The 22,862-nt window shown below is 43.1% G+C and overlaps 2 protein-coding genes across 2 annotated transcripts; both read right to left on the bottom strand.

Annotated features, from left to right (window-relative positions):
- Window positions 1-1,316: 1,316 nt before the first annotated feature.
- LOC146763580 (uncharacterized) lies at window positions 1,317-11,654 on the bottom strand. Its single transcript, XM_085567342.1, is given in 4 exon segments — window positions 1,317-6,073; window positions 6,168-6,194; window positions 7,530-7,634; window positions 11,629-11,654. Coding segments are annotated over 4 exon segments (1,962 nt in total). The 3' UTR covers window positions 1,317-4,269.
- On the bottom strand, window positions 9,858-22,414 carry LOC146763579 (uncharacterized). Its single transcript, XM_085566060.1, has 2 exons — window positions 22,166-22,414; window positions 9,858-21,897 (listed from the first exon to the last, which is right to left on the bottom strand). Exons 1-2 carry the CDS (start codon window positions 22,412-22,414, stop codon window positions 21,520-21,522), a joined length of 627 nt encoding a protein of 208 aa, XP_085422186.1. The 3' UTR covers window positions 9,858-21,519.
- Between the last annotated feature and the right edge of the window lie 448 nt (window positions 22,415-22,862).

Here is a 22,862-nt window from a genome sequence, read left to right as displayed (position 1 = left end):
CTCAACACTCCCCACAGGGACTGGAGGGTCCTCTCTCAATTCTGTTTCTTAAAATTTGCATGAAGAAATGGAAATATCAACATCTTTGTTATAAACATGAAAAAACATCAAGAACAAAACAATGCATACAGTAAAGAAACTAACAACAAATAAAAATCAATTAGATAATACACAATTAATATTACATATAAAATCACAGTTACCAAGTGCTACACTATCAAATTGTCATCTCAGAGTCTGCAGCAGCTGATAAACCTTAAAACAACAGAGATTTGAATAAAACATGTCCGGATCATGTTTCTCCAAAACTCCCTTTGAGGCTCAGCTGCCCTACATGGTCAAATTGTCAAGCCAAAAGGACTCGAATACTTTTTGATGCAGAAAACACCTGGGTCAATCACACCATCCACGTAGAGCCAGAGCTTGGCCAGAGCTCAAACTCTAATTGGAGGATATGTTTTAACACATTATAAAACAAAAGTCCTAGAAATAACAGTTATAAGTAAAAAACCTTATTATTAAAAATTTATCAAACTATCAAATAATTGAACCTGTCTAAAATCTCTTTCAAGACAAAAATTCTCTAAATACAACAAACCCTTTCTTCAGAAATCTGAAAATTTGAAGTCTGAAATCTTGAACTAAAATTTGGACAATGAATTTTTAAAGGAAGATGAATTGCAGCTGCATAAAAGATTGGATAAAGAAAACACATGAGTAGTTAAAAAATCAAAAACACAGGATCCTGAAAAAACATCTTGTAATTAATCACCTAAAGAGACAATAAAACATATGAAAACTGACTGTAAATACTATAACAACACCTTAATACCTTAATAATAATTCTTAACACAAAAATCAGACAACTCACATTTTATGATTAACCTATTAACAAGAAATGTTTAAAATAGTTTAAGCAAATCCTTTTAAAGCACTCATATAACATTAGTAACAATCACTACTTATCATTACTTACAAAAACTTAACAATCACTATTTATCGTATTATCTATAAAACTTAAAAATCACTATTACTTATATTATTATCTATAAAAACCCAAAGACAGAGATTACAAACTCAATACTAAAATTCCATCAGATGACATTTTCTCAACTCTTTGTTTGCAGAGACATTTTTGGTAATTAAATCATTACTAACATTTCTATCTTTATACAGTGATTTTTATCCATATCATATTTGAAATAACATTGATTCACATAATGTTCATCCTTCTTGGTATCTTGGAAAACACTCGGTCCTGCTGTACTTTTTCATTACGTCTTCTGACTCTTGTAAGAAATTGGAAAGATGCTGTTGAAATTTTTGCTGTAGTGTTGCGATCCCGCCACCGGTGGCGCTGCTGCTCTCGGCGTTGTCGCTGCCATGGCAACCAGGACTGTGCCGCCATCTCCGCCGCCATTGCTGGGCGCTGCGGGGAGATGAGGGGCGGCGCCGCCTCGCTCCCGTCCTTGTTGTGTCACCTTGTGGATGGGAGAAGAGACACCCCCGCCACGGCCGCGCCCCGCCTGCTCCGGCTCCAGCGCGGCTGAGCCCCAGGAACGCCCCTCTCCCCCCTTGCGCTGCTGCTCGGCAGCAAGGAGCCTTCCGTCTCTCGGCTGATGTCCGCTCCGCCCCGGGCTCGCCTCCGGCTCGGTGCTGGCCGGCCCCGCTCTGTCTGGCCCCGCGCCTGCTCCGTTCTACCTGATCCCCGTTCACAAAAAGTGAATTTGGGATCCCAGTCCCGTTGCCATAAAGCAATTTGGATCTCAATTTCCAGCACCTCAATGCTACTAGTGTCTATGGGAGGTACAGGCATTTCAGAAGCAGAGATGGGAATGGGAAAATTTGTGAGAACCGGAGGGTTTGGCTCACTGGAGAGAAGCGAGGGTTTACATTCCCTATTTTCTCCAGAGCTGTCCGTATCACTTCCACCGCCCTCTTTTCTGCCTGACACATTAACAATTCGTTATCAACCACTCTCCAAAGTTTACTCATTTTCTTGCCCGGTTTATCCTCATCTAACACTAATTCCCAGAACTTATCCCTATATCTTCTCCATTCTGAAAGTTTATGAACACTATGGCGGTTAATGAAAAAGCCGTAAGACTCAGCATGATGCAATAGCGAAGGGAGATCCTTATCTAAGTCAATCCCCCTAATCTGCCTTTTTCTAAGAGAAGCACTAAATAAATCATATGCTGCTTGCCCTTCCATGATTACGTCGGTACCGTTGCTGGCTCCTTCAGGCTTCGGCAGCACGTATCGGCTGAGCCCTCCTCTACGGTCACTCAGGGCGCGGAGAAGAGCGTTTCGCCTCTTCTCTTTATTTTCGCCGTCCTTCCAGCCACAGGACCCGAACCCCAACGCAGCACCTCTCTCGCCTTTGGCTCGGATGAAGTCCCTGTTTTCGGGCGCCAGTTGTTAGAGGGAATGCCGCGGGAGACAAGACTCATGATATCATGATCATCAAGCCTCAGTTTATTGTGACAGATTACACAGTTTATGTATGTTCGTTAATTAGCTCATACATATTGCAAAAGCCAAGCTCATGATTGGTTGCTATGTGACTTGTACTATTATCTTAAAACTATCTTTGTGAAAGATACATGCCTGTCCAGCTGGCCTTGCAGTTAGAACAGCTTAGCATTTCTTTGTTCTTCTCTATCTACTTCTACATGCCAAGCAGATATTGAAACTGCTTTCTGCACACCATCTACTCTTCAGGGCCATGCAAACTTTGCAGCAGTCACGTAGCCCTCCCTATTTGGATTAATTTTACAGTATCATGTCCCTTGTTGTTCAACCATTCCTCTGTCAGGCTCTCTTCATGGCTACATTTGTGGTGGGATCATAAGTAAAGTTCACCAAATTCCACCAGGATTGGAAATATTTTTCAAAGTCAGTGGCACTGTCCCAAACTATTTTCTGAATTTCAGTACGAAATGTGCCTTCTTCACCTTCTCTTATAATTGAAGCAGCAACTGACTGCATCCATAATTGTGCCTGGATGCAGATAAGGGCTAAGGAAACATTGCTTTGTGTAGCACTGAGTGCCGCAATTATCAATTCATGGTCATTCACATTTACCTTTTCCCAAGTTGGTAATATGTTAGCAACCACTGATGCGTTCCCAAGGCCGATAAGGACGATTGCGGTGGTTGTTGTAATTGGGTCAAATCTTTAGTTGTAGCAGTCAATTTATTCAATAATACTTCTGAATTAATACTATTTAGAATTCCCAATCCTGTTCTCACAACACCAGTTATGTCTCTTGGCATCCGTGTTTTAGAAGGGTTTCACTGTTGCAACAAGGTCGTCCAACCATGGAAAGAAGTTTGCAAGAAAGGTGAACAAGCTGGCTGAATTTCAGAGACATTGCTTTGCATTAGGAATTTAACTTGTCTAAGAGACCATGCCGGATTGAACAATATTTGTTGTTGGCCAGTTTTCCTGATTATATATGGTCCAACTTCAGAAATTTTCGGGGTAAGCATAACTGGTGGTTGAGTTTGAGTGGTGATGGTGGTATGAACTGTAGTAGTTTGGGTTATAGCATTTATTATAAATTTAAAAGAAAGACCTTCAGTATCTTTGCCCCAAAGACAAACTACTTCTGCAGTTTGTGTTAGTGTAAAATTGTGTCAACAATCCTGTACGCTTTGGTGCGTACAAACCTTTTTGTGCTTAAAGAGATCTTTTCACTTTTTCTGCATGCTACCACAATTATTTCAGGCCACAACCACTCAGCTGATTTCTGGCTCTGGGGTTGTGGTAGGATGCAGGAAAGTATTACCAATTTTATCATGGATTAGGTGGTCTTCATGTCCCTCGGATTTCTTCTGTAAAAGTAAACACAACAGACTCCTGCCAGCGAGAAGCAGAAAAGGTTAGAATGATGGAATTATCCAGCATGTATTTATCCAATGGTCTTCCCCTAGAGTACCAGAGGCTTTCCATGCACATTCATTCCAAGGGGGTTTTAGCACAAGTGGTACCAGACCTGTAGTAAGGGATGTCCACCAGATGTCCACCAGGTTGGCCAGAGAAATGTGCTGGATTATCAGGATCATTTGGTGCACAGCGTAGGAGTCAGTGTAGATCGAGACAAGAGAGGTATTCTGTACCTTACGTTGGAAAACACTCCAAACAGCTATCAGCTCCCCAACCCAAGCACTGTTTTCTCCCTCAGTAATAATTAGTTCACCAGAGGAAATGTGGGGAGCTGCTGCCCTGTATGTCCACACCTTCCCTTCTCGTTTAGCAGAGGCATCAGTGAACCAAGAACTTGCTGATTGTTTGGGGGGAAAAAGGAGGGGCCATTTTGATTACAGAGGCAGGTGTGTCCTGGCTGCTATCCAAGCTCTCAGTTTCTTGTATTGCCAAATTTTTCACAACTCCGTCTGTTATTGAGAAAAAGTGACAGTAATGTTCAATCTGAGCATACCACTTTCTTACCGAGGCCCTCTGGGCCATCCCGTCAGGAGGGAGGGTCCCAGTAGTGACTGTCTTAATATCATTGAAAGGGCTTCTCAATACAATTGGTAGTTGTAGTGCAAGTCTTTCCACTTCAATGAGAGCCAGGCTGACCACAAACAATCCCTTCTCCAAGGTAGTATACCTTTTCTCAGCATCTCTGAAACCACGGGAATCACTGCTCGGATTTTGAGGAAAAGGCTGAGAAAGAGATAGCTCACTGCCTGGATTTTGAGAGAGAAACTGGGAGAATGTTAATTTTCGGTCACAGCCTGAGTTCTGAGAGGAAAGCTGTGATATGGTTAGTTTTTGTCCACTGCCCCTGTTTTGCAGGAGGGACGGTGAGAAAGTTGTTTCCTTACCCATGTTTGGGAGAGGAAGGAGAGGCTGAGGGAGAGTTGGTTTGCTGCCCATGTTCTGAGGAAGAGTGGGTGCACTAGGGTGTGTACTGGGTTGAACCGATGGATTTGATTTTCGATAGTGCCAATTAGTTATTATTTTCTGTAATTTATCAAGGGGCAGACCAACCATCACTTCTCTGGGGACCCCCTTCCGGACTCCGAGTGACCACCAATGCTGGCGGTTAGGATTCTGTTTTCCCTTTCCTGGATTTTTGCTGTAAGGAGTCTCAATAGACCGAATCCCTTTTGTTTTCTCTGATTTTTCTGGTTTCTCTTTCGGGGTTTTTACAGGTCCATATTTTCTACAATAATTGATCAAATCCTCTGCAACTTCACCCCATGTCCAAATTTTATGATTACTGCCAGGTGAACTGGTTTGTGAATTTACAGCTTGGAAAGGAGAATAGGGTGGAGTAAAACCAGGATCAGTAGATCCAGTGCGATCAGTGGGGTTACCAAGAAATCTGTCTAGTCTTTCTGCAGGGCTTAATGTCATGATAGTTTTCTGTAAGGCTATGGCAGTAGGTTTGAGTGTTTCTGGAAGCCCACGAATTAAAGGAGTCATTAGTTCAGGCTTCACAGGTAATTGCATTGGGGATTCAAAGCCAGGAATTAATTTCTTTTCGTGAATCATTTGCAGACAAGCGGCTTTGTGTACACTTTCTAGGATTTAGTAGAGGGTGCTAATTATAGCTATAGGATCTCCCCTTTCCAAGGGGTTTGTTCCCCCAGCCCAAAAAGCCGTGCGCTGTGTCAGGGACCATGAGTCATGTTTATCTCCTGTTGTTAAGAAGACACCATGTCCCCAGTACCCACTGGCTTCTTGTTCAGTTAGTTTAATTTGATCACCACCAGTGAGGGACACCCAGAAAACATATTCTGTTTCTGATTCGTATGGGAGGCGTCCATATTCTCTTTTAAGCTTAGCCAATTCAGTGGCAGTGTATGGTATGTGTTTGGTTGTGATGTGGGGGTCAAGATCATAATCACTGAGATAGTTATATTCTGTTTTAATTAAGGGTCTTAAGTGAGAGCAGCAATGTTCCTCACAATTATTTACTGCCTCAAGTTCTTTGTGAGGATAAATTTGGTTAATGTGAGGAGTTTCCTTTTCCTCAGGATTTATAGAGGAATCAGCATTAGGTGATTTGTTAATATGTTCCTCTTTTAAGGCAGCTCTCAATGCATAGTTCTCATTTCTCAATGAATGTTATTCATTCCTTTCTTCATGTAATTGTTTTTGTAAAATTTCAACCAAGTTTTGAAGGGAGTCTATTATTGTTTCTTGCTCACCTCTTCGCTGGAAGCGAGTTTCTACAGCTGCCGTAAGACAAGCTCCCAAAACTGAGCATAAGATGGATTTATTTCTGCCCAGTTTAAATTTTGTATCATGTTGTAAAGAACATATTCTCTCAACCACATTATCCAAATTAAACCAATTACTTTGTGCCCATCCTTCTCCTCCCGGAGAAGGTTTGGCATTGTATTTAGCTAGTAAAGCATAAAATTCAACTTTACCCTTATCGTTAAGGTTATCACTCATTTTGTGAAGGGACCAAAAACCACGTCAGGGAGGTACAAACTTAAGTTACACAAAGCACACAGCCTTTGCTGTGTCGCCCTTCGCTTCCCTGGGTGGGTGAAGAGACAAAACCTGCCTGGGAGGCTCTGCTTAGTTTCTTCAAGTCGTCTCTTCCTTCCCAGACAGTCCAAACACACACATAAAACAACAGTGTCCTGCCTTTTGCACTAAGAGATCATTTGCAATTTCTGAAGACAGTGTGGGTGCTTTTTCACCTAGGCAATGTGCAGTCTGCAGGAAATTCGAATCTCACCCCTTGCTCTCCAGACCATGCTCAGTCTTTTGGACTGGCAGGTTAGGTGCGGCTGGCAAGAAACGTCCTTCCCCTGTTACAGACTACACAGAACCTGGACCCTTCTGTCTGGACAGAAATCCTATCCGTGACGCCAATTTTAATGTCACGATCCGCTTATAGCGGAGTGTCGTGATGGTTCGTTAGCCGATCCCAAAGTGCAAAAGACAAACAGCAGAGGACTTTCAGTTTAATCACAACAAATGCACCTTTATTAGGGATCAAAACAATAAATGCGATAGTGGGGTCAGAAAAGAAATAGAAAAGGATAGAGAGAGAGAGAGAGAGAGAAGGGGAGATGGGAATAGCTACCAACACAGGCGGAGTCCTCACTGGTCCGGACGATGGGGATCCGTCTTGTGTTGGGGAGAGTCTCCAAAGTCCTACCTAACCCAGGGGTCTAGTTATAGTCCACAGAGGGAAAAGGGGGGAACAGGCAGAACAATGAGAGTCTATTGAAATTGCTCTGGGGGGTACAGGTGTATCTACAGAAAATCACCCAGGCTGAACAAACACAATGAAGAATAAGTCCATTGAAGTTACTGGAGAAGAACAGGTCAGGTCATTCCCCCCCCCCCCACTCTTTGGTGTAGAGGTCTCAGTCTCAGTCCTTGGGGAGAGGGTTCTTGATCTCCATCTGTCATGGTGGTAGCAAGGCAGATGAGGGGTCTTCAGTGAGAGACCACCAGAGTCACCCCAACAGTTCATTTGGCTAATAGGTGGAGAGTGAAGCAGGAATTGCAGCAGGCCGCTCCGTGCTGTGTCTGCGCTGGGTCTTCACCAAGTCCTTGCCAACTCCTTGCCAAGTTCTTGCCGGGCCTCGTTGGGAACAGCAACGTAAGGGTGCAGCGGCTGCACCTGCACTGTTGCCTTCTCCAAGCCGGAACTGCAGAGGGGAAGGGAGTTCCTGCTCGTGGCAATCGGCAGGCAAATGAGTGAGGGTCTTCAGACGGCCTCTTACAATGGGCCACTGGCCCCACTTGGCACATCTGTGGCACTTCTAGATGCAGGCAGGAACCAAAGCAGAAGTGGTGCAGCCACGGAAATCTCTGTGATGTCACTTCGATCCTATGAGCTCACACAGCTTTTTGTGATGTCACAATGACATCACTGTGATGTCACAGAGCTGCCTGCGATGTCGCATGGACATCCCTATGCTGTCATACTGACTTTTCTGTGATTTCACACAGTTGTCTGTGATGTCACACTGACCTATTGGTGACGTCACACAGCTCACTGTGATGTCACATGGACATCACTGGGATGTCACACAACCTCCTGTTATGTCACACAGACATCTCTGTGATGTCACACAGCTCTCAGTGATGTCACTTACACATTTCTGTGATGTCAGGATGAGATATCTGTGATGTCACGCAGCTCTCTGTGATGTCACACTGACATTTCTGGGATGTCACACTGACATAACTGTGATGTCACATAGACATATCTGTGATGTCACTATTACATCATGTTGATGTCACACAGCTCTCTGTGATGTCACACTGACATATCTGTGACTTCACACAGCTCTCTGTGATGTCACAATGATATCAATGTAATGTCACACAGACATATCTGTGATGACACAATGACACCACTGTGATGTCACACAGCTCTTCTGTGACATCACACAACCTCCTGTGATGACAGAGGGAGACCTCTGTGATATCCTACATCTCTCTGTGATGTCACACAGATATATTTGTGATTTCACACAGCTCTCTGTGGTGTCACAATGACATCACTCTGATGTCACAGCTCTCTGTGATGTCACATGAACATCTCTGAGATGTTACACAGTTGTCTGTGACATCACACTGACATCTCTGTGACGTCACACAGCTCTCTCTGATGTCAAAATGGCATCTCTGTGATGTCACACAGACATCTCTGTGATGTAACTTTGACCCTATGAGGACACACAGATTTTTGTGATGTCACAGTGACATCTCTGTGATGTCACGCAGACATCTCTGTGATGTGACACTGATATCACTGTGATGTCACACAGCTCCCTGTCATGTCACACAGATATCTCTGGGATGTCACACAGCTCGCTGTGATGACACAATGTCATTACTTTGATGTCACACAGCTCTCTGTGATGCCACCCAGACATCACTGTGATGTCACACAGCTGTCTGTGATTTCACAGGGACATGTCTGTGATGTCGCACAGCTCTCTTTGGTGTTACACAGACATCTCTGGGATTTTACAATGACATCACTGTGATGTCACACAGCTGTCTGTGATGTCAGAGAAACATCTCTTTGATGTTACACTGACATCTCTGTGATGTCACACAGCTCTTTGTGATGTCACACTGACATCTCTGCAATGACACACAGCTCTCTGTGATGGCTCAATGACATCACTGTGATGTCACACAGCTCTCTGTGATGTCACACTGATATCTCTCCCTGATGTCACACAGACATTTCTGCGATGTCTCGTTGACATCTCTGTTATGTAACTTTGATCCTATGAGGTCACACAGCTTTTTGTGGTGTCAGATGGATATTTCTGTGATGTCACACTGACATCTCCATGATGTCACACAGCTCTCTGTGATGTCACACAGACATCACTGTGATGTCACACAGCTCTCTGTGATGTTACACTGACATCACTGTGATGTCACACAGCTTTTTGTGATGTCACACTGACATTTCTGTGATGTCACACAGCTCTCTGTGATGTCACATGGATATCCCTGTGACATCACACAGACATCTCTGTGATGTCACTTCGACCCTTTGAGGTCACACAGCTTTTTGTGATGTCACACAGACATCGCTGTGATGTTACAGAGCTCTCTGTGATGTCACAAGGACATCTCTGGGCTGTCACAATGGCATCACTGTGATGTCACACTGCTGTCTGTGATGTTACACAGACAGCTCTCTGATGTCATGCTGACATCTCTGTGATGGCACACAGCTGTCTGTGATTTCACACTGACATCTCTGCAATTGCACAGAACTGTCCATTATGTCACATGGATATCTATGTGACATCACACAACCTCCTGTGATGTCGCACAGATGTGTGTGGGATGTCACAGAGCCCTCTCTGATGTCACACTGATATCTCTGTGATGTCACACGGACATCTCTGTGATCTCTCAGAGACATCTCTTTGATGTCACTTTCTCCCCATGAGGTCACACTGCTTTTTGTGGTGTCACATGGACATCTCTGTGATATCACACAGACATCTCTGTGATGTCACACAGACATTTCTTTGATGTCACAATGACATCACTGTGATGTCACACAGCTCTCTGGGATGTCACAGACACCTCTGGATTGTCTCAATGACATCACTGTGATGTCACACAGACATCTCTTTGAGGTCACACTGACATCTCTGTGATGTCACACAGACATCTCTGTGATGTCAATTTGACCCTATGAGGTCACACAGCTTTTGTTTTGGGAACTCAAAATGTCTCTCAGACATTTTTAGAGGTTCCAGGTCTTGGTCAGAAGCATTCTAGACCCGGGCAGACAGCTGGAAACAGCTGTGGTTTTTAGTTTGAGCCATGGAATGAGTTACCAACTTTGGAGGTGGAACAAGCAGTCACAAAGGGTTAGATAGTATAGTAAAAGTAGTTACAAAGTAGAGGGGAAACTTTTTTAGTATTGTACATGGGTGTTTTAGCACCTGTACAGGGGGGCTTTTACTTTGTACATGGGGGTCAGAAGTTCTAAGATGGAGGAAAGTGGGCTGATCCTGTTCTTCCTCCTTCTTCTTCCTTACCTCCATGTTCTTGGTGATGTTGGCACTCACAGATTGGTTTAGAGTAGAAAAGCACTTGGTAATATAGGTAGTAGGTATTGGGGGAAAACTGTAAACATGTTATATGTAATATATCTTATAAAAGATAGCAGCAGCCCTGGGCGGGGAGAGAGAAGAAGAAGACACTGGACAGTCAGGGTGTCAGGAGTGTGTGTGTCTCTGCTGGGCTGCTGATCAAACAGCCGCAGCCCGTGAACCTAATCTGTTAGATAACTCGCAATAAACTGCCTTGAGACCGAACAACAAGAGGCTGCGGAGTTTTTCTTTGGAAGCACGGCTTGGAGGAGAGACTTTACCATGACATGAGACCCCAAACCAAACCCGGGGTTCTCACAGCTTACATGACTTTTAAAATCCAGGCCAGACAGAATTTGTTTTCTGACTTCATCCCACCACTCAGTTAATATGAATTTAACACTACTTTAGGCACATTGTAGCATCTGTTCATACTTCAAAACAAGTACAGACAAAAAAAAAAATAAACAATTCATTAATTCTGCTAATTCTATTCACTTTTCCAATACTAAGTCATTGTGTTATCATTTTTTCTCTTCTGTAATAAGATGACAGTTACCACTGACATTTTCAGTTAAATCGAGATGGAACACCTGAGCAAAGGCATCAATATCTTTATGCAATCAGATGTCAGAAAGACAAGAATCCATTTCTTTTATTAACTATAGTTCAAGGCAACTCAAATCCTTTTCAGTCTGAAGAGAAAGAACAGTATTGAAAGATAGATGTCTTCCAAGATTTACCTTTATTCTCATATATTACACACGAAAAACTGGAACAGTTGCTTTTCCAAGTAACAATCAGAAATCCAGCATTCAGGTACTAGTTAAAGCATTTATTGCATCAGGCAAGTACTTTAAGCAATGGCATTTCAGCCATTTAAGCTGAAGAAAGGTTGTGTGCAAACCATTGTAAAGGAAAAGCACATTTTGGCTAGAGTAGTTTTTGATAATTAAAAAAAATAATCTATAAAATATGTTAATATACTAGGAGTAGCATCTTCAGAAAGCACTTTTTAAAGCAGATTTAAATCCATCTCCCAACAAAAGGAAAAACTTACTAGTTGATTAAATACTCTGTCACCATCATCACCCAACAGACTACACTCTTCAGTTGTCCTTGGATCAAATCTTGGTCTCTCAGGTTCCGGCTTACTATAATTTCCTCGAGCAGAACACCACTCAGTAAGATAAAGGGTATCCATTTTACAGTCATTCTAATTAGCCATTAATTTCAGTTTTAAAAAAATAGTTATATCTAATCACAAAGTTAAAACTATTTGGTCTCTTATTTAACCTAGAACATTATTACCAGTCCAATATAAATTCCATGATTAAGGGCACCTAAAGTGCACCACTGCAAAAATCTGCTATAAGAACAAGGTAAGAAGGTTGCTTAACCCCACTAAGCCTGCAACTTGCTGCATTCAAACGAGATTAATAAATAACTTCTACACAATTCTCAATCCAGATCTTTCTCCAGAAGCGAAATGCCAAAGAGCAGTGATATAACTCTTGCATGTAACAACTAATTTTTGTGTACCAGTGAAAGAAACAGTAGAAGCCATCAGTGTCCCAAATGAGCTTTTCTACCACAGGGATCAGAGCTGAGCACCATGATAAATGCGTAGTTTGGACTGCAAGCTACAGCTTTGGGGTTGGCCTTTTAAAAATAATTTTTAATATTCACGAGAATAATTACTTTCTGCTGTCAGGAAAACTACTCAAATATTGAGATCAATATACTCAAATATTTAATCAATTGAAAAGAACCTCCTATTTTTGGTTCAAGTTGTTAGTACTCCTTGACCTAAATATGTTAAATGCATCCATGTCTGAAGAATGCACTTAAAAATGTTAATAGCATATTGTATGCATATTGTATCTTATGTTTCTGTAGTGTTCATGTAGGCAAAGCCCATGCATGTATGTAATTCTACTTCATAACAATTAGGAAAAATAAAACATTTATCAACAGAAAGAACCAAGAATATAATTACTGAAAGTAGAAACACTTTTTTCAATCACAATTTACATCAATAATGTAAATGCAGAGTTTTAAAGATACATGCAGTCATCTAATTTAACAATTTAACTTTAGAATTTTAACAGAGAATCATTTTACTTGTTGTCCAATCAAAGAGACTCGTTGTCAAGCCATAACAATTAACAAGTCCACCAACCTTGCTGCTTCTTTTTTGTATTTTACCATCTCTTTGTTTGTATACCCAGTACTTCATAAAGTGTCCTCCAAAAACATCTCTTTAACTTCAAAAGGTCTTCCTTGGACTAGAAGTAGAAATAATTAAGGAAAAAGTAGATATTCCCAAACTTTGCTTTAAGAACATCAGTTCTTAAAAATAGTTTTTGTAGATATGGAAGTGAATTAAACATGATTAGGGCCTGATTTAATGAATGACTATATTCCTTGGAAAGTCTTGTAAGAGTATCTTCACTTGAGTTTATCTTCTTTAAGCAAATGGGCCACAAAAAAAATCAAAATGAAATGCCAGGTGCATACCTTCTTTTTCATTAACCTCTTCAATTCTATTGAGTGTTAATAGCAAGAGCTATAAGATTGACATTCATTTGCTGCAATTTTATCAAATGAGCAGAAGAAAATAGTCACTTTTGTTTAGGTGCACAAAAAAGAATTTACTGTGTGAGCCACCTGAATTACTCAATACAAGAGCAATTAACAGAGTTTTAGCACAAGATCCCATGAACAGACTGCCATGTCTGTATTCAACTACCTCCTTTCATGAGAAATGTATGAGGAGATGGACTTCTCTCAATGTCCTCAATTAGTGCAGCCAATTTTGGCTTTCTTTACTGACTACTTCCCATGCTCTTTGTCTCCTAAGCACTTACGCTCTTTTAACATTTCTCTTTTAACATCACTATTTTCTAGACCTTATTTATGGATATTAAATTATGTTTCTACACAGGAAAAATTTGTATCTATTTTTGGTTCCTTAGCACAACTTAGCACTTACCACAACTAAGTTCAGGTCACCTAGGACTTACCTTTCGTTCAGAAAGAGCAAGCTACAGTTCACATATTTTTAGAAGCTTCTAACACAAATCACAAACTCTGTGCTCAACAGAAACCCATAACTAAAAAATGTTGGTTTCTGTGGTCAGGATTGTGTTGTCTATACTGCTGGAGAATCAAACCTTTTTCATGATATTAATAGACAAAGTATGTAAACCCTCTATTTTTAGTTCTTAAATTAGCAAAACTGGAAAAAGCATCTTTTCACTTGTGAAGTCCAGTATGCGGTAACAGCATAAGCCCTGTGGTAAACTGAAGAAAGAGACTATAGCCAGAACTTCCAAAATAAATCTATTGATCTAAAAGGATGAAAAGCTGCAAAAAAAAAATAAACTGGAAAGCCACACAAAAATTACAATGAGGTTTTTTCTCCTCCAAATAAGCATTGCCAAATATTAAACAAGCCACAAGCCTTATTTTCCTAGGCAACAATTTAAAACTGAAAACCAGAAATGAACACTTTTATGTGTAAATAAGAAAAAATAACTCTTTCTCATTAACATCCACTAAAATCAACCAATGACTTGTGTGGAAAATTCTAAAAGTGAAGAATCATATGATTGAAACATAAACCCCAATTTGCCTAGGACTGCATTTCTGAAATGAACAGAGTTATCTGAGTTTTATCCTCTAACTATTAGCAATCTCTGAAGCCAGAACTAGAATATACTGGAATATACTAATAGGTATCACACTCCTGTAAATCCTAGGGTCTGTATCGCTATGCAGACCAGCATTTCAAGGACCTTTTCCTCCTTGAATTGAACATGGAGGGGGCCTGGGCATCCCTGCATTTACAGAATATCCACTGATAAAAACAATTCCCTCTGAGGTAGATGCAAATAGTTAAGAAATAAAAAACATAACTGAACAAGGAACAACTACTGCTGGTAACTGTAAGTGTATTTATCACGTGCCTTTACTCAGAATGGTTTGGTACAGTTCACTTAAGATCTATGAGTCTCTGGACAGCTATACTGAGATTAAAGAGTTTACTTAACTATTTACTGTGTATTACTGGGCAACATCTAAAATACCTAATAGAGAGAGCCGCATCTAGAGCAGCACTACAAATAATTTGTTTTCAATTAGCTTGGCTTTGCAACACATCTCTCACTTTTATTAGCTAAAAGTCACTGAACCTATCCCTCTCATGTGCTTCATCCTGCATGAATGGAAAGAAAAACAGCAACAAAAAAGAACATGTAAACATCACAGGTCCAAGATCATAACTTCTCACAAATACGATTTTTTTAAAGCTAAAACAAATAATTTGGTAGTGCATTGCAGAGGTATTAAAATGTTTAAGCCTACGTTAAGAACAATTATTTAAAAAACTATCAAAAAGTAAAAAAAAAAATACTTCAAAAAGTCTTTTAATGGTATCTGAGTAGACTGCACTGTAATGCACAACCCACCACAGACCTTAATTTCAGAGATCAAAATGTGCATCTAAAACTTCACTAATTCTTGACCTTGAACCTCATATTCAAGATAAAGCCACAAACTGCAAATCCAACAAATTTTTTTTCCACTAAAATTACCTTTTACAACTGGTAAGAATTAAAAAAACTCTTACGATACCACATAATGAGAAAAAAAAGAGATATATTTATTAGATCCATTAAATCATGAGCAAAGCTTAACATTAAGGCACATTTCTGATTAATCATCTTTGCCTATCTTCTGTTTAGTTTTATATTCTGAATGTATGAATCAAGAACAAGATTTCCAGGCTGAAGTCAAGAATGCACAAACCATTCTTCTGCTTTTTTCCTCCTTGGTAAACAGACAGGCAGCTAAAATGACCTTGTTTTTTTCTTTTCCAGCAGTGGAGAACTTGCAGTAAACATTCTGGTTCCGCTGACTTATCAAATTCCACAATATGAAGTTCACATGATCATACGTGAACACAAATAATTTGCTAGAAATTAGACTACATTTTATGTTGAAAACATTGGGCAAACAAAGGGACTGCAAACTTGGTACTGCAAAATCAAGTACATGGTAACAGAAATTCTGACAAACTTGCATTGAACCATATGTACAGTAGCCTTCCTAAGGCTTTTCTGCTGACAGAGGAAATTCAGAAAAATTTTGACTCCTGCCCTCCACAAGCACATCACAGTTCCAAAATTAACTGTTGACAAAAACCTAATATAAGATGCTTTTACAAGAAAAGAAATAAAACAACGAACTCCAGAAAAATATGCATATTACAATAAAGAAATCAGCAACTATTTAAAGTTAATTCAGATTCTAACTCAACAAAAATACCTTAAATGTCCACCAAATTAATACAGAAAACCAGGGTCTCAATTTCCACTTAAGGAGCAATACATATGCTGCATCTCACACAAAATACAAGATCCTTACCACAATAACATGTGTCACGGTTGATAGGATGCTGTCTCCTGCCATCAGTGTGCAAAGCAGTATGCCATTAGTGCAAAAGGTTACCGGTGTCTTTGGAGAAACCCTAGTCAATAGTGAACAAAGATGCTTCAGCTTTTTTCACCATTTAAATGCTGCTCTTCCCACTATTTACTGAAAATTAAAGACTGAATGGCTCCTCACCAGAAGTGGAATCACAGTTCTGTCACCAAAGAACTCACACATACTACTTGTTATAAGCGATGCCTGTTCCCTAAGAGTTCCTAAGGATTCTTAGTGCTAATGCTCAAAAACTTCAGACAAGTAAATCCGATAAATTTTATTTCAATAAATTTTATTTCAGATTAATTAACAAGGAGAGATTCATTTCTTTCTAAATTAACAAGCAAGATCTTAAGAACCTTGCCATGCTATGTTAATTTACCAGAAAATTCAGTGTGGACTGCCCTGAAAAAACAGGTTACAATTCTCCCAGATATAGTCCTTGTCTACATGTGGTAGGTTGACCTTGGCTGAATGCCAGGCACCCACCCAGGCTGCTCTATCCCTCTCCCCCTCAGCTGGACAGGGGAGAAGGAATTCAACAAAAGGCCCAAGGGTCAAGGCAAGAACAGGGTGAGATCTCTCACCAGTTACCATCACGGGTGACTTGCACAACCTGGTGGAATGTATTACCAATTAAATCCAAGTAGGATAATGAGAAATAGAATCAAATGTTAAAACACCTCCCCCCACCCTGCCCTTCTTCCCAGGTTTAACTTCCATTTTTCTCTAACTCTACCCCTCAGTGCACAGGGGACATGGAATGGAGGCTGTGGTCAAGTCACCACATCTTGTCTCTGCTGCTCCTTCCTCCTCACAGGGGATTTCTCACACTCTTCACAAATTGCTCCACTGTAGGTCCCTCCCATGTGGTGCAGTCCTTCAGGAACAGACTGCTCCAGCGTGGGACCCTCATGGGTTCACAAGTCCCACCAGCAAAACTGCCCCAGCAAAAACTGCACTCCCTTTGAGGCCACATGTCCTGTCAGGAGCCTTCTCCAGCACAGGCTTCCCACAGGGCCCCAACCTCCTTTGGGCAAGGACCTGCTCTGGTATTGGGGTCCTCCACAGGCTGCAGGTGGACTGCTCCACTGTGGACTTGCATGAGCTGCAGGAGAACATCCTCCCTCACCACAGTCTTCACCACGGGCTGCAGGGGGATCTCTGCTCTGGCACCTGGAGCACTTCCTGACACTCCTTTGGCACTGACCTCGCTGTCTGCACAACTATTCCTCTCAAATACTCGCAACCCTCTCTTTGTACTGCCGCACAGATTTTCTTCTCAAAAATGCTGCTCCAGAGTCACACTCACTGCTGCTGATGGGCTCGGCTAGAGGCCGGCCTCTCTTACAGCCAGCTGCCAGAGGCTTTATCAGGCATGTGGGAAGCTTCCTCCTCACAAAAACATCCCACTCACTACCAAAACTTTGCCATACAAACCCAATACACTATACTTGACTGAATCGCAAAGAAATAAGCTGAACTTTTTCAAATGCTTTGATTTTACAAGAATCTAAAATTCTATAAAAGTACCTACTACCTGTGGCAGTGCTAGTTGTGCAAGTAAAAACAGCAATTACTTCCTCCAACATTGACACTTTAAGTAAAACTTACACAAAAAACTGTAGAGTACTAAATGAAGGAACGCACATGCATATGTCTCTTTCAAGTTTGGAATTCTTTTTTCACTTCAAAAATACTCTTACATGTTGAATTCATGGAACACATACCAGACAGAAGTACTTTACTTTTTAAATCTCTTCTCTCTTTTTCATCAGCCTTCTAGAAATCACCTCCACTGTCTAATAGACACTAAAACTTTAAAAACCAGATTTCTGCATTACTGTGAACATTCCATCCAACATTTTTTGCCAAGACAGAAACAGTGCCATCTCTCCCTTTTGCTCTTTTTCAGGCGAACTCTTTGGCTCTTCTGCACTGCGTCCATTAATTCTCCCATCTGACCTATACATTGTTTTTCTTCATTCAACATAATTCTTCCACACAATAATCATCCACTTTACTTGCAATTCATCTTTACTTGTTCTTCTAATCTTCTGAGGCTCATCTTCTAGCCTTATGACAGAATTCTTTAACTTGGCTTTGCTGTTCAAGTGCATTCATTTTCATTAGAAATGTATTATCTTCATTCATTACCCCTTGCTCTGGGCCAAAGTCTGTGATGAGGACTGTCAGGTTGTTTGTTGTAAAAGTTGAGAGCTTGTTAGCCAACACTTCTGCAATTACATAGAAGAGCTGGAAGGGCTGGTTGCTGGATTTTAGGTGACTGTATCGTTAAAGGATAAAAGTTCCTGACATATGGACTGGTGTCTTTGTTCAAGGGAATAAAGAATTTAGAGCGAATATCACATCCCCGATCAAACGAGCTATGATATGGTCAGATAGGGAAGTTTTCTTAACAGTTTGGCAATCCAAATGGGACCCCAGGCCACCACCTTTACAGACTCCCTTCTTCAAACATCCAACTGCAGTGGAGGTCATGGGGAACTGTGTGAGTTCACCTGAGATCCTTGAAGCAGGGAGGATACAAAGGATGAATGCTAAAATTCCCCAAGTATATTCAACGTAAACTACAAGGGTCTCAAACGATTTTTAATAAATTTCTGTAATTATTGCAGACTTTTCCTTCCTGCAGCATTATACACATAGTTGATGAAATTAGGTTAGTGCGTTATGTGTGCACAGCCTGATCAGCAAAAGGCACACTTCAAGGGGTTTTTAGGGTCTCTCCCAAGTTGCACAGGGGACTGAGGTCACTTGTTAGGTGTGCAGGGGAGATTGAGGTCTCTCCTAAGGCATGTGGGGTCTGTGGGTTGTTGGAGGGTGCTGCGGGAGACAAGACTCATGCTATCATGATCATCAAGTCTCAGTTTATTGTGACAGATTACACAGTTTATATATGTTCCTTAATTAGCTCATACATATTGCAAAAGCCGAGCTCATGATTGGTTGCTATGTGACTTGTACTATTATCTTAAAACTATTTTTGTGAATGATACTTGCCTGTCCAGCTGGCCTTGCAGTTAGAACAGCTTAGTACTTCTTTGTTCTTCTCTATCTACTTCTACATACCAAGCAGTTTCAATATCCTGCTTTCTGCACACTATCTGCTCTTCAGGGTCATGCGAACTTTGCAGCAGTCACGTAGCCGTCCCTACTTGGATTAATTTTACAGTATCATGTCCCCTGTTGTACAACCATTCTTCTGCCAAACTCTCTTCAGAACTTCTTCCCTGCCTGTTTCTAGAAAAACAAGTTAGTTCCAATTGAACTCCTGAAATATTATGCAGAGATCAGGAGTGGCCACCCAAATTGGTATTCAATTCTGGGAAACACAGTTTTTGTTAGAAATCATTTTTGCTTCAATAATGCCGGCCTGTTACATCCCCAAACTGGCAAGATATGTCCTTGACCATCTGCTTTTGTGTTAGATTAATCATGAGGTTTTGTGTTAGCCATGGGCTTGAGTTTCCTGTCTTTTTATCGCTTCTTCAAATACCGGGTTTATGCACCTGCTGGCTTGTTCTTTATAGTTAAAGATGGTGTATTTTAGGCACGTACCTTGATGTTATTGTGAACTGTGAAAACAACATTTCTGGTCTGTCTTCGTTTGCTGAAATGGTTCCTGTGAAAGGACTGGGGGATTTTGTGGTTGAAGATGTGAAAGAAGAAGTTCAGCAGCCTTGGCAAGTGAGTGTGCCAGTGCACAGGATGAACACTCAGAATCACCCATGCTTCAGCTGCAACGTGCACTACTGGAGCTGGCTGCTGCTGCTGCTGCTGCTGCTGCTGCTGCTGCTGCTGCTGGGCTGTTTGGTTTTGTTGGTCTGTGGATCCATGTTCTGCACAGTGTCATTTGTCAGAGCTCCACTGCACTTCTACAGTCCCTCTGTTTCCCACTTGTGAATTAAGGTGTTCTCCGTGCCGTTTCTGTGGGGAATTCTTGGGGGTAAAAAATAATATGTGGTCATAATATACAATATTTTATGTTTCTGATTGGATTTTTTCCTCGTCTCTAAATAATTACCATTTGTTCCTATCCTGGGGCAAAGTGCATTTACAGTTTCAGTGGGTTTTTCCAATTGCTAATCCCACTCAGGCACTAAATATGAAAAAAAACAATCCCCTGGTTTCATGGAAAACATTCTGTGTTCTTATGTATTTTTAAATTAATGAAAATATGGTTATATTGCTGTTTAATTTCTTAACTTAATTTGGTAGGGTTTAGAAATCTCTAGACATGAAATAAGTGGGGAAGAGTGCCTGCCTTCCTGTGTTTATCTGCTGGGTGAGCATCCCAGGCTTAGTTCAGAGATTTGCTTTTAAACATCCCATGTTCCTTCTATAATCTCTCATTTTGCTTGTTTGTAGTTGTGTTAGAATATAAAAAGGAGGGAGATCATCCTGAAAAATTTTTCACCAGAACTGAATTTCACCCCAACAGTGACTGCTCGTTCATTTTCTCAAGGCATGAAGGGCACTGGGAATTTCTCACAGACTCATTTTTTGGGACAGCAGTCATTTCTGTTTGGCTCCATGAGAGGCTGTGCACAGTGGTGCTGGAGCTCTGAAGGGCAGGGTAGCAGGATAGCAATTACCTTCTAAATTCCTTTATATGAGCTACAGGAGGTACTTTTGCTCAGGACTGGAGTCCTGGATAATCTGTATCATCAACACAGTTCTGGATTTAGCAGCTGGACCGGTCTTCCCGAACTCGTCCTTCTTCAAGACTACCTCTGGGGGTGTGGTTATCTCGGACGAGCCTCCCCCCAGTTTGTTACAAACAGGCAAAATTGGAGTCGGAGCAGTTGGAAAGTTGCACGCCTGTTTATTAAAATACAGAGAAGCGAAGACGAGGCCCCAGGATAAGCCCAGGACCTCAACAGCGAGCCAGAGTAACTGTGCAACAACACAGCGTGTTTTTCCCAGGGATAGAGAATCCACAGGAAAAAGACCTGGGTGTTCGACACCCACGGATCTTTATAGTCTCTTGAAGGGGACAGGACTGGTGTGTCCTTGATCCGGCCGAGGAGCGGTCCTTCTTCTGGTCACTGATTGTTCATAGGGTGGTGCATTCCTGGCCAATCATTCCAGAGGCTTGAGGCACCCTTGGCTGGTCGGCTCTCCCAACCACAAGCTGAGCTGGTTTCATCATTCTTGGACACAGCCCTTCCCCTTTCTCTGGATTGACAGCTACACGCACATAACTAACAATTCATATAACTTTGTAATTTATTTTGTTAATTATAACAATTCAATACAATACAATAATTATGTACACTAGCAATTCATTTAAAACAATTAACCATCCTTAATCCTGCCTACTAAAACAAATTCATTTATAACAACAGGGGGACTAGAAGACTACGGGGTAAGAATCTTATGCCTAAACTACTTGAACAACAGAGGGACTAGAAAACTACAGGGGAAGAACCTTAACCTAAACTACATGAATTTCAAGAAAGGGAACACTGAGGGAAAGGTCAGCTTCTTCAGGGCGAGGCTTTGGGGAAAGCTGGGCTGAGGCCGGGGCGCCTCCAGCTCCGGAGATGGGGATGGCGCCGGTCACACGTGCCCTGGGGCTCGGTGCCGCGCCGGGGCCGGAGCTCGGCGCTGAGCTCGGCCGGAGCCTCCTCCTCTCTCCGACGGCCCCGGCGCTGCTCCCTCGGGCCGGGGCCCTGCGGGGAGGGAGCCGCAGGCACAGCTCCAGCAGGGCGCGGTTCTGCCTCAGCAGCTGGATCAGCGTCCTGGGGCAGCCGCGGTCCCGGCAGCAGCGGCAGCGGGGCCCGGCCCGGCCCGAGCGGCCCTGGCACTGATCCTGCAAGGCAAAGCGCAGGGAGGGATGCTGCGGGAGCGGCGCGGCGGGGCCGAAGCCGCGGCGAGGGAGGCTCGGCCCGCCGGGGCTGCCCGGCTGAGGCCGCAGCGAGCAGAGCTCCGGCCCCGCTGCGGCTGCCGGCCCGGCCCGGCTCGGCCCCGATGCCTGCCCGGAGGCTCCGCTCCCCTCTGCCCCGGGGCTCGGCCGAGGGCTGCCCCAGAGCCCCGCAGCCTCGGCTCTGCCCGGCCTGCCTGCCCGAGCCCTCCCTCACCTCTCCGCGGCGTCTCCGCAGCCTTGTGCCGAGGCGGCAGCCCAGGACGAGCCCCGTGAGCAGCAGCTGCCCCAGGACGCACGTCCAGGACAGCAGCGCCCGGTCCCCCCACGGGCCGGCCTCGTAGGCCGTGTCCGGCAGCTCCAGCCCCGAGGTGCCCCGCTCCGCACGGCTGGAGGGGTCGAGGGGATGGAGCAGGAGCACGAGCAGGTACGCCTGCAGCACCCAGGAGCAGCCCTGGCCGGCCATGGTGCTCCGCACGAGCAGCTGCCACCGCCACGCCGGCTCTGGAGGTGGCTGCGCACCGAGCTCTGCCGGGCTCTGGGCACGGAACGTTGGGGGCACTTGCCAGCCACCCTGCTGTGCCCAGAGGCTGTGATGTCACAAACCACAGGATGCTCGGAAGGGCCCTGCGAGGTCCAGCCCGAGCTGCGCCCCGTGGCCACCACGACGAGCAGGCCGGAGCCCGGAGTGCCATGGCCGGCTTTCCCCTGGACACCTCCCACGGTGGTGACTCCACCGGCTCGCCCAGGGCAGAGCGTTCCCGTGTCCAATGGCCCTTGCTGGGCCAAAGTTCTTCCTAATGTCCCATGTAAACCTCCCTCGGCACAGCTCCAGACCCTTGCTGGCATCTGCTCTCTCGTGTCAGGCCCGTCTCTGAGGAGGCTGCGCTGCCCGCTGGGCACTCGCTGGGCGT

This window comes from Lonchura striata, chromosome Z, assembly GCF_050655825.1.
Source record: "Lonchura striata isolate lonStrDom1 chromosome Z, ASM5065582v1, whole genome shotgun sequence".
In the NCBI taxonomy this organism is placed as follows: domain Eukaryota; kingdom Metazoa; phylum Chordata; class Aves; order Passeriformes; family Estrildidae; genus Lonchura; species Lonchura striata.
Note: the sequence above shows the minus strand (reverse complement) of the source record. Positions and strands in the feature narration are given on the sequence as shown.